General features: G+C 39.5%; 2 protein-coding genes across 2 annotated transcripts; both read right to left on the bottom strand.

The window, feature by feature from the left end:
- Positions 1 to 1,002: 1,002 nt before the first annotated feature.
- LOC148344097 (uncharacterized) lies at positions 1,003 to 5,432 on the bottom strand. Its single transcript, XM_088306266.1, has 8 exons — positions 5,357 to 5,432; positions 3,695 to 3,868; positions 2,187 to 2,365; positions 2,018 to 2,111; positions 1,755 to 1,824; positions 1,635 to 1,671; positions 1,493 to 1,556; positions 1,003 to 1,393 (listed from the first exon to the last, which is right to left on the bottom strand). Exons 1-8 carry the CDS (start codon positions 5,381 to 5,383, stop codon positions 1,223 to 1,225), a joined length of 816 nt encoding a protein of 271 aa, XP_088162392.1. The 5' UTR covers positions 5,384 to 5,432; the 3' UTR covers positions 1,003 to 1,222.
- A 1,525-nt stretch (positions 5,433 to 6,957) lies between these two features.
- Positions 6,958 to 10,886, bottom strand: ppil3 (peptidylprolyl isomerase (cyclophilin)-like 3). Its single transcript, XM_088305469.1, has 6 exons — positions 10,614 to 10,886; positions 10,376 to 10,450; positions 9,444 to 9,537; positions 9,290 to 9,357; positions 8,425 to 8,543; positions 6,958 to 7,245 (listed from the first exon to the last, which is right to left on the bottom strand). Exons 1-6 carry the CDS (start codon positions 10,614 to 10,616, stop codon positions 7,119 to 7,121), a joined length of 486 nt encoding a protein of 161 aa, XP_088161595.1. The 5' UTR covers positions 10,617 to 10,886; the 3' UTR covers positions 6,958 to 7,118.
- Positions 10,887 to 11,169: the final 283 nt, after the last annotated feature.

Raw genomic sequence — 11,169 nt, forward strand, 5'->3', positions numbered from 1 at the left:
AGGGTCAAGTGCCCAGCTCTGGCAACAGTAATGCTAAAGGCAGCAATTAGCTTTGGGTTGGTAAACAGATGAGGTTAGCAGAACAGCTTCTTGCCATCCTGAGATGCCGCTTTTGTAACGACGAGTACGTTCGTGTCCGCCACCGCACACGCGTCCGTCACAGTTGCAGTGCAAGTGGGCGTTGCTTTTGGATAAACAGCTCATTGACGAACCCTTGTGGTGGCCTTTTTGAAGGTTTCGCGTGCTTTTAGGTGTGCCCCTTTAGGATCATCATTGTTGGACAGCGAGCCTCATGACAATCGCGGCTTTCGTGCCTTGGTGAAAAGATGTACTCTGAAATCTTCCTGCTTGCCCGCGAATAACCGTAGTGAGGACATGAAGTGCAGAAAATGGATTGGTGGATGGACAGACAAAATTCAGAGCACTTAAGTTCCAGCAAGGGGGCCGACTCCACAGCCGAGTGTGGCCGAACTGGACTGGATTTTAAGTTGAGTGGTGAAGGTGAAGCCCTGAGTGACCTTGGTGGAAAAAAAGTAAGCCAAGCTCATGCTTATGAATGAAATTGTAATATAAAACGAACAATTAATGAAAAGTCTCTCATCATGCGTTTTTTCTGCGTATCTTGGTGACTTATTAAAGAAAACAGACATGTCAGAAACTGCTCATTGTTTCATTCTCTTTAAAGTCCGCCATGGAAAGGCGAATCATTTTGTGACATTTTCTGAGGTTGAAGTGGCCTTATGTAGACATGTCCAAGACTGTTTGGTCCCGTTATTTTGAGATTAATAATGTATTTATCCTTAGTCCCTGGCGTGACTCCCACCAAGACATGGAGGGAGGAGAGAGGGCGTGGTCAGATCTTTTATCATTAGGTGGCAGTTTTCAAGTCTTATTTTTGGACTGATTTCTACAAAACAAATAGATAAAATATGAAACACAAGCTAATATCATTTTTCTGAGAATAAGAAAAGAATCCACAAATTGAGCTTGTTATTGAAAAATGGACCATCCTAGCAAAATGATCCCTTTAATAGCCAATAACAACCAATACACTACAACTTTATTGATATAGCACATTTCACAAGAGAGGATCTTTAAACCACCCCTGAAAGGCTTTACAAAGATAATCATTGACACTGTCAGAAAGAGGTTTGTGATATTTTAAACTAGCCATATAGCATCTGCTTGGTGATTTGATCATACACTGCAAATTATTATATTGTTAGAGTTCCATTTTGCTTGGACTCATAAGACAATAGCCCCCATCGATGGGAAGGTTGACTCCGGTAATGAAGCTAGCGGCGTCCGATGCCAGGAAGGCGATGCCCTGGGCCACCTCGTCCACGTCACCCGGTCGGCCAAGTGCGTGTGTCTGCTTGCACTCTTCTTGGAACTGAAAAGAGAAAACAACTGAAAATTTAACTATACATAGCATGATAGGCAGGCCACCACTGAGATCAGACAGTAAAAATGGACTAAAAATTGTCTTTGCCTGAGCAACGGTCTCTTCATCCATTCCTGCTCTCTTGAACACTTCTGTTACTATCACACCAGGACTGTGAAATTAAAACAAACGGTGGTTTCAAAAGTGTCCTCTGCGGGGATTTGGATTAACACGAGCTCATTAAACATACCACACGGAGTTGACTCTAACTTGCTTCGGCGCCAGTTCTGAAATTAAAAGCATGTAGAGTAAAATATTTGTCTTTTTTTATGCATTGCTAGAGGATTGTTAAATAAAACTGCTGACTCACCCAGAGCAACACAGCGAGTGAATTGATCAATGGCAGACTTGGACATACAATAAGCCAGGGCGATAGCAGACTGCAATGACAACAGACTGAAACAGTTCTCTAGTTGAGGTCCAACATCGTCCAACTATGGAACCATTTGTGTTTTCACTATAGTCGTGGCAGGGCTCCGTCATTAATAGGGGTAGGGGTCAATAATCGATGACAGTAATCAGTTATTGAATTAAATCATAGCCACATGAATCGGCATCCAATGGAATCCATACCGCTGTCTGTCCAGCGATGCTGGATACGTTGACAATGCAGCCTTTGGTCTCGATCAGGTGAGGCACACAGAGTTGGGTCAGGTGGTACACTGCTCTGAAAAGCAAATACCGATTTGAACTACCTCCAGCACTGCAACCAACATGAGTATGTCTCCATGACGACACTCACCTGACATTAACGTTCATGATTCTGTCAAATGTTGCCAAGTCTGACTTCTCTATGCCGCCTATGCCCAAGATGCCGGCGTTGTTCACTAGGATGTCCAGTCGGCCAAAGCGTGCGATGACTTGCTCCACCGTCTTCTTCACTGTTTCCTCGTCTGTCAGGTCACCGGGCACAAGAAAGGACTGCATACAAAGCATAAGTATTGAATTGTATTGTAAATGACCTAATTTCAAAATTAATTTTGCCATTGTTACTTTGAATATATTATTATTAGTTGTAGTGTTCTAAAATGAATAACTGCACTACTTTCTGTAGTTCCCAATCATTACATTTTCGGATTAATTGCGTCACGCTAGTGGACGTTTGCAACAGCAGTAAAGGGATGAAGACGATCGAACCGAGTGAGAAACACAGTCAGTTTATGCTACATTCACACCAAATCCGTTGCGAGCGTTTTCGGCGGCGCGATTGAATTCAAGTCAATTGAGTTTGCGTGAGCGGCCGCGAATGATGCGTTTGGAATTAAGAGACCCGAAGCGCAGCACCGAAAATTCGCCCATTCGCCCTTTCAGCGCGGTTAAAAAAAAAAGAACTGTTTTTGCGTGTCGCCGGCCAATCAGATACTATTACGTCACACTAAGCGTCATGTACACTTGGCGGGTTGTTTGAAAAGAGAAGAAAGAAAATTATCGTTGCCGAATGTGGACATCCAGAGCTTTAAAACACGACCAGCTACTACTACGGGGACCAGGCTTAGAGCTAAATAAGCGACGAGTCTGAAATGTTTTACTTATTCTTATTTTTTATTTATTTATTTATTTATTTTTTTTTTACAGCTGTTGAACTTTTCCAATACGGCAATATTGTTTCCATTAGCTTTAGCACAGTGTCGGCCACTTGCAATTTCGAAAACTGTTTTAATTTGTTTGCTAACCAGAAACGCTGTCGTCCTCACAAAGCGAAGCCCCTCCCCGTGAGCGCGAATGAGCGGTTGTGTTGAGAACACCTTCGCGGTGAAACGTCAGCGAATTAAGCAAAGCAGAACGCTTAAATGGATTTGGTGTGAACGTAACATTACGGTGGTTGGAATTCACTGCAAACGAAAAGGTTATTTAATAAACAAATATAAAGCCATCAGTTGAAGACTCCACCATTCATCGGTAAGGATATGCTATACTTACTAACACACACACGCGGGAACTCAACATTTCTAGGCAACAAACTTCCATACAATTTTAAATTGGGCAATTCAACAAAAATCTTTTGAGTTTTTCTAATGTGTAATTTGGCTTCCCCAGGTTTTAAACGAATACATTTTTACAGACATTACAGAACTTAAAGATATCAGTAAAAATATCTCCGCAAATTGTTTTGGAGCAAACAACTTGCGCTAAGATTGTTTCCATAAATGTCAATAATTTACATTTTAAAGTTGAGCCAACAACAATTACTATGTTAACCCAGCCAAAATACTAGTTGTTGCAGGCATATGTATTTCTACACATGAATACCTCAGTTTCCCCACCACATTCTGCGCACTCCTTGGCCACTTTCTTCAGATTCTCCACATCTCTGCCATTGAGAGCCAGAACAGCTCCCAATTTTGCAAACAGGACGGACGTACCTGCACCGATACCTGAGCTGGCACCTGTGATCAGGGTTACTTTTCCCTTCAGGGAAGAGACCTGAAACAGACAGAGAACTTCAAAGTAAGTCACAGTCTCCAAACTATGAAATGACTTTACCGCCCTCTGATAGGGAGATGCAAGGCAATGTAACTTCATTTATGTAGCATATTTCATACACAGAGCAACTCAATGTACTTCACACAACCGAAAGCACATCATCTATACACATTAACAAACATAATAACTGAAGACATTCTCAGTGGAGAGACAACAAAAGTAGCTTATTAAAAAAAAAAAAACGGACAATATTTAAACAGATATGAAACTGAAAGATTTAAAGACATTTAAAAGCAACGAGAAAAGTGAAAATGTATCTCTCTCAGGTTACTAAAAGACTGTAAGAGTGAAATTTAGAAGCAAGTTTGCAGATAACCTTGGACCATGGACCTGCTCAGCAGCAGTTTGTTGAGTAATGTGAACACCTCTGGGCTGAGCCAGGAACTGATCGTCAGAAAGACCCAAAGAGATGGTGGTGACCTTCTCCAGAAAATCGAGAGAAGGTACCAGCTGAGCAAGCTGAAGTCCTCTATCAGCAACAAGATGCCAATGAAATTTCTTCACACCTTCATTGAGCCTGTCATGGTCCGCAGATTGCCGGAATAGTATCAGCAGGCCATTGAAGAGAACTGACAGTCCCCAAAACTTTCAATATAATCTGATTGCTGACAGAGAATGCACCCAAGGCTCCTAAACAGGCACATTCTCAGGCGGCAGTTCCTCAGCATCACCTTTTTGATTCGAGGAAATCAGGTGGTCATCAAAATAGTCCCCAGGTATTTATTCTGGAGAGGGTCACCATGTCTTTGCTTTTGCTGATGTTTACTTCCAGTCTGGAGGAGTTAATGGTGTTGAACTAACTGCTGCGTTTGAAATTTGCTGGGTTGAAGCCTAGGTTTGTGTCATTTGGACTGGTTGTGATCATTTAGGGATTTAAAAAAAAATGTAAACAGGTATAACGTACCAATTTCAAAAGACCTTTGCTTTAAAATGCTACATCTGATCTTGCCTGGTTGCAATTCTGAGCTGGTCTAGTCTCCCAGGAATGGATTGGTATTGTGCGATCATTTAGGGATTCATTTTTATAGTGGGTTTAATTAGAGTCAAATATGACACATTATTATTAGGAGCATTAATATGAAATGTAAACTCAGATGTGTAAATGTAGAACACCCTGGGCAGAATCGCGGGGTTATATAATCTGGTTTCGCCCAAATGCTCTGACAAAGTTCATTTTCCAGCCTGATAATAAAGACTGGACAGATCACTCATACAAAGTAGTATTTTAAATACAAAGCATCACTATCAATTGTCCATGTACTTATGGTACATTTTGTTTTATCTTGAAATAGGTCCATGCAGCATTGAGTGAGTTTTTTTTTAATCTCGTCAACATGTTCAACAATATGCAATATGATTATGGGGAAGGGTATAAAGTGGAGATCATAAAAATAAATGATGTATGAAATATCCGTAGAAGAAACCTACTTTGAAGGCATCACCTGAGGCTGACATTTCTTAACTTGCGTCCAGTGTCAAGCTGTCATGCAGTCAGCCAGAGAAATGGTGAGCTACAGGGGCGGAGCTACGTATTGGCAATGGCCACCCTTTGTCACACTCTGGCCACCACCACACTTAGTGGAAATTTTTTCTAATCAAAATATTTGTTGCCATTTTCACATGGATATAAATAATATTCTTAGATCCTGTGATACTCCACCACTTTTAGCTGCTATTTAAAGAATAAATGAAAAATGGATCTAAACTCTAAAAGACTGTATTAAATATAGGATATTAATTTCTTACAGTCAACACATAAAGTATAACTTTTACACCATAGCAACCAGCTAAAAGGCTGCGAAGTCAATTGTTTATCATAGCATTCACAGTCATGGTTTCATGAAAGAAAATGCACACATACTCAAAATAAAAGCAGCAATGAACCCAATACAACACAATACAACTATTTATATAGCGCATTTCACAACAGCTGGAGATGTACTTTGACCTACAGACTGCACAAAAGCACTAAAGAAAATGGCATTACCTAGTCAGTCAAGGTCAGCGAAACTTCGCTTTTTACTGAGCTTGATTGTGAGTGTTCTGCGCATAATTCTGGTAAAGTGTGGATTTTATTTCAGGAAACCCTTACTGTGGATGGTTCGATAAAGAATGATGCACGCACGCATACACAGCCACACCTCAATGATATTGTATCACCATAGCCGCTCCATTGAAAAGAATTCTGGCTATGCTTTTGGTTAGCTACTGTTTGTATTGAGCAATGCAAATATCACACTTACACAGACTGGGTGGAGCGGAGCGTTGGTTCTGTTATCAAACTTTATGGAACAAGTGCCCTGATAGCAGATGAAGGCAATGTGGTGGAGTACAAATGCTGTACATAATGAGTATTAATGAAATATGGAAGCATTGGTTAAAAAATGCAATACAAGTGTTGATAACTGTAAGTCTGCAGTATTTGAAAACATTGTCAGAAGGTGGCCATGTACACTTTTTGGTACGGGGTTTCATAAATAACACATCTGTGTGTTAAAAGTGACTGCTAATAGTGGAGGAACGTTAGAAACTTAATGTTGAAGTAGACCTTGAAGAGTGTCTGTCTAGAGCGCCATCTCCACTTTTGATGATAACAGTCTTTATTTATGCAGTACATCTTTGCAAACGACACCTTTGGCATTGTGTGACCAATAAACAAACCAATAATAAAATTCAAAGTATCCATCTTTCAAACTAAAATGGTCCGTCAACCTTCCAGTGAAGTTTTTGATAGTTTGTAAGAGGACGTCATTGAATGTGGACTCTGTATTATTTGGCTCCGGGTCACCTGCGACCCAATTGTTTGAATACAATAGAAAATGGATGGATATTTTGCTTGCATCTGAAATAGCTGCAATGTTTTGTTGCACAGGTTTTGCTCCAGTTGTGCTTTTAAGTTGGACTGACCTCGTCAACAAAGTAGATTCAGCATTTGGATATGGATTACTAACGATTATTAACCATGTATTTAGACGTTGTTACCTCACGCCACTGACCAACAATGACAATGAAAAGTAATTATTTGATTCCATTTTTATTTAGTAAAAAACATGTTAAAATGTACAGTTTATGAATTACAAACGAATGGGGAGAGTAGCACTTTACGATTTTCTTTCCCTAAATAATGTAATCTTTTTTTTTTTTTTTTAAACACACTGACAAAAGCTTGTGGGTATAACTATGACACTTCTTAACCAGCAAAAGGGTTAGCGTGAATGGTTACATCTTTAATCCGTGTTTCAGTCAAGGGTCGAAATGTCTTTTCATGCACGGGGAGTTTCTCCAGCTCATCTAGTGATTCCAGGCCATCAATAATCCTAGGGGGAAAAAAATAATGATAATAATAAAAATTCCTCTATAGTTTAAGGAGCATTTTGCAACAACATTTTGCACAATTTGTATTTGTACAAAGTAAAAAGGACCAAAATATTTATTACAAAAATATTATAAAGCCATATCGGCAGCCATATTGCGGAAAGAAGCATTATTTCAAGGAGATGAGTTGCCTCTGAGGCTTCGTACATACCCATGTGTACTTATATGCAAGATCGACCAATGAGAGCGAGAGTGAATTTATCCCGTGAGTCATTTGGCTGCGCATCATCGCAACCTCACCCAGCATTTTATTTTCCCTTGTATCTCACCGGTTTCCTCTTGGTTAATAAACAAATGGCACTTTTGAACAACATTCTGTTCGGAAACGCAGAACATTATTCAAATGTGCCGTTCAGTTAGTCAGAGTAGATGGTAAACAGCTGTGTCCGGAAGCTGTGAGCGGAGCACGCTCAGCCACCCGACAAGCACTGCTCGCTTAGCAGGACAAGGATGATGAAACATCAGCAAATAAAATGTTAGTGTTTGTTAAAGTTTGTCTTAGAAGAGTTTAACTTAACACGTTGCATTTTATCCAAAGGTCCTGGTTGATGTTATTGTGCAAAGCAAAATTTAAGCCACGATTACTTCGGGCGACAGTACATCTTCATGGGAAGAGCGAAGAAGATGGGAACAATGAAGAAGCAACAGCAGGAGCAACAAGAGCAGAAGTAATGACAGAAACTTTTGCTTTGCACAACATAAACAAGGGTTTAAAAGTGCGTTAATCCACCTGGATTGTACCTTTGGCTAAAATGCACCATGGGATTCTAGTTAAGGTTAGCTCATTTAAAGATAAAAATGAAAACTAACGTAGTTATTAGCCAACATTCTTTCACAATCGTCCGCTGCCAGACTTTCCACTCACAGCCTGCAGCTTGCCATTTATTCTTCATTTTGCATTTTTAAAGTTAAATTTGTTGTGTGACAAATATTCAAAAGGTTGTTAAACGAGGCGTGAATCCCACTCGAATCGGAAATAAAAAAATAATTAAAAAAAATAAATAAAAAGTCAACCTCTACTTTGTCCCCCCCCCCCCCATGTTTTGCAGAGGGTTCTGGTCCTCATTAACCGTGAAAAAAAAAAGAGAGATTACTGTATTGCCGTAGTGTATTGTACATACTTTCCAAAGACTGTGTACTTCATGTCCAGATGAGGCTGTTTGGCATAGGTGAAGAAAAACTGGGAGCCATTTGTATTCGGACCATTGTTTGCCATTGAGACCACTCCTCTAACATTATGCTGAAACAAACAAAAGATGATTTTACACAACACTGCTCATCATCAAAAGAATACCAAACCTACAGCAAAGCACGTGGTGGCAGTATCAAGCTTTGGGGCCGTTTTTCTGTAGCTGCAACTAGATCCTCAGTCTAGGAGGAGGAAATTATGAACAGTGCTATATTCCAGTCAGTGTTAGCAAAAAAAAAACATCAGCCTTCTCCTAAAAACAAAATCTAGTCAGGAAGAGCCTACTTGGACATCAGAACGTCATGTGGGGTCTTATCAGAGACATAGCAAATGGTTTCATGAGTTTGAATGTCATGTGTAATAGATATTTTTTTTTTGATTGAGTTGTCCAGATTGTAGGTCGCTTTCATGATAGCTACAATTGTTAAATTAGTTAGCATGGTCTCATTTATCTTGTTTTCAAGTATAAACCTACCAAAATAAAACCAGTACCAGGAGCTAAACATCCCTTAACAGAAGAAAAAAAAACTTTCTTCTTTAAGTTAGTCTCATTGATCATATTGTTCTTCTCACATCATTTATCTTACTTCCCATTGTTCTTGCAGGATAAGAATGGCAAAGAAACGCACGTACACAAAAAATCTGAAGTTTTTCCTTTGATGCTGGCTGAAATTAGATCTACTTGGCCGCAAGGATACTTTGGGTTGAACTCCAAATTGCATCAGCTTCAAGGTTTCTAACCTTCCATGTACCACCGCAATTTAAAATTTGAAAGAAACAAAAAAGGGCCCACCTACTTTTAAATGTTCGCTGAATTCATCTTCAAATTTACGCCCCCAGATGCTTGTTCCTCCTTTACCAGTGCCTGTGTGATTTTGCATCCAGAACAAATTACACAAAGGCCAAGACAACATTGCCATTGTAGATAATCTCGTCAATGTGGTTTTCTACCTGTCGGGTCGCCAGTTTGCACCATGAAGCCTTTAATGTTTCGGTGGAAGATGCATCCTTTGTAGAAGCCGCTGGCACACAGGGCGAGGAAGTTCTAAAAGTAAAACGATTTAGTGGTTTTAGTCTGTTTTGTGTGTCAAGTTCTTGTACAGTCAATAGTAAATCACAACAGTTAGTTCAATTACAACATTCAATAACTGACTCAAGACAAGCGGCTGAAGAACAATAGCAAAAGTTGTATGTGTGAATTTAGTCAGTTCTTTCATTCGTTCTATGACCACTTGACTGTGTCTAATTTATGTAGTATGTTAACTGATGAGCTACACCTTTGAGATTATTCATGTTTTTATATCATGCTGTCTGGTCTGTTTGGCAAATCCGGTGCATTTGTTTCAAAAACAGTACTTGATCATAACGTAGTATTTTTCTATTATTCGCAACAATGTATTTATTAAAAAGAAAATATTTTTGACAAATTGCACTCTATTTTCTTTTGTGCTTGCTTGGGATGGTGGGTGAGCTGGAGCCTGCAGGGTACACCCAAGTCTGGTTGCCATTCAATTGTAGGGCCCATTGACATTCATCCTCACATTCTCACCAATTAGCAATTTAGAGTCTAGCAAGTTTTTGGAACGTGGGAGGCACAGGATGGGAGAAGATAACTACCCCATCGAAAGGATGGAGCAGAGATTTGAATCTGGATCCTCAGAATTTGCACATTAATACCTCTTTCTCTGTGTAAATTAAACCTGATTTTCAAAATCACTCTTACACTGGGTCCCCTGCATTTTCAGTTTAAACACAATTTAAAAATGCATCTCTCCCCTCTCTATATTGTCCTATAAAGAACAAATTATTTACAACAAATGACCCCAAGCAGGAAATGCGCTGTAAAGTACAGGAAAACGGAAAAGATGTATTCTTTTACTTACCTCACACGTTTTCGGTGCGCGTTCACAAAATATTTCAATTTTGATGTCTCCTAAATCCGTGTGAAGGGTAACAGCCTGCACACATACACAACGCAAAGGACACAAACACAAGTCATAAAATCAGTCAGGTTGGCAATTACACACGTATAAAGAATGTAGTAATGTCCACTGGCTTAGTATAACATGTTTGGAAGATCTTAAATAAAAATAAAATAAAATAAACGGGGGGAAAAGTTACCATTTCAAACGTTGCGACAGTGCGTGGGTGCGTCGGCGATACGAGTCCGTGTGGATGCAACTACTGAGCGGAAAATGGTTCCGGACAATTATTGGCCCGACATACGACATTTGTAGTTACGAGAAGATATGTTTAGTTTGCTTGTTTTGATATTTATGGACTGGATTGGTTTTGGTAGAAATATTTATTGAAATTACGACCTTAATACTGCGTTCAGACTAAGCGACAGACGACACCACGTTCCAAATTACGTATAAAGTCCTCGCTGCCACATGAATGGAATTCTGTCGTAAACGTCGCCCCAAATCAACACGGCTAAATTGAAATAAGCTTGGCGTGTTAACATTTTAAAGTTTATTTGAGGATTTCAAAGACAAAACAAATAAAAAACCAACCACTGAGAAAATACAAAACTCACGGTAAACCCAGCGTCACAAATAATGTCAAATAGCCACACGCACTTGGATTTGAAATGGTTCGTAAACCTAAAGATTTTGTTTCCTAGAAGTAAAAATGTTCATGATTAATTGTATTAGTCATGTAAAAATATACTTAT

Source organism: Idiotropiscis lumnitzeri, chromosome 1 (assembly GCF_059441095.1).
Source record: "Idiotropiscis lumnitzeri isolate Australia: NSW breed Sydney's pygmy pipehorse chromosome 1, RoL_Ilum_1.0, whole genome shotgun sequence".
Classification (NCBI taxonomy): domain Eukaryota; kingdom Metazoa; phylum Chordata; class Actinopteri; order Syngnathiformes; family Syngnathidae; genus Idiotropiscis; species Idiotropiscis lumnitzeri.

Excerpts from the sequence above, each read along its gene's own strand:
- ppil3 (XM_088305469.1), bottom strand. Across the intron at positions 9,538-10,375 it reads GCGCACCGAAAACGTGTGAG|AACTTCCTCGCCCTGTGTGC; the intron begins GTAAGTAAAAGA and ends TTTTACTTTTAG. Across the intron at positions 9,358-9,443 it reads GCAAACTGGCGACCCGACAG|GCACTGGTAAAGGAGGAACA; the intron begins GTAGAAAACCAC and ends AAAATCACACAG.
- LOC148344097 (XM_088306266.1), bottom strand. The coding sequence starts at position 5,383 with ATGTCAGCCTCAGGTGATGCCTTCAAA. Across the intron at positions 3,869-5,356 it reads CCTCAGGTGATGCCTTCAAA|GTCTCTTCCCTGAAGGGAAA; the intron begins GTAGGTTTCTTC and ends TGTCTGTTTCAG. Across the intron at positions 1,394-1,492 it reads ATGAAGAGACCGTTGCTCAG|TTCCAAGAAGAGTGCAAGCA; the intron begins GCAAAGACAATT and ends TTCTCTTTTCAG.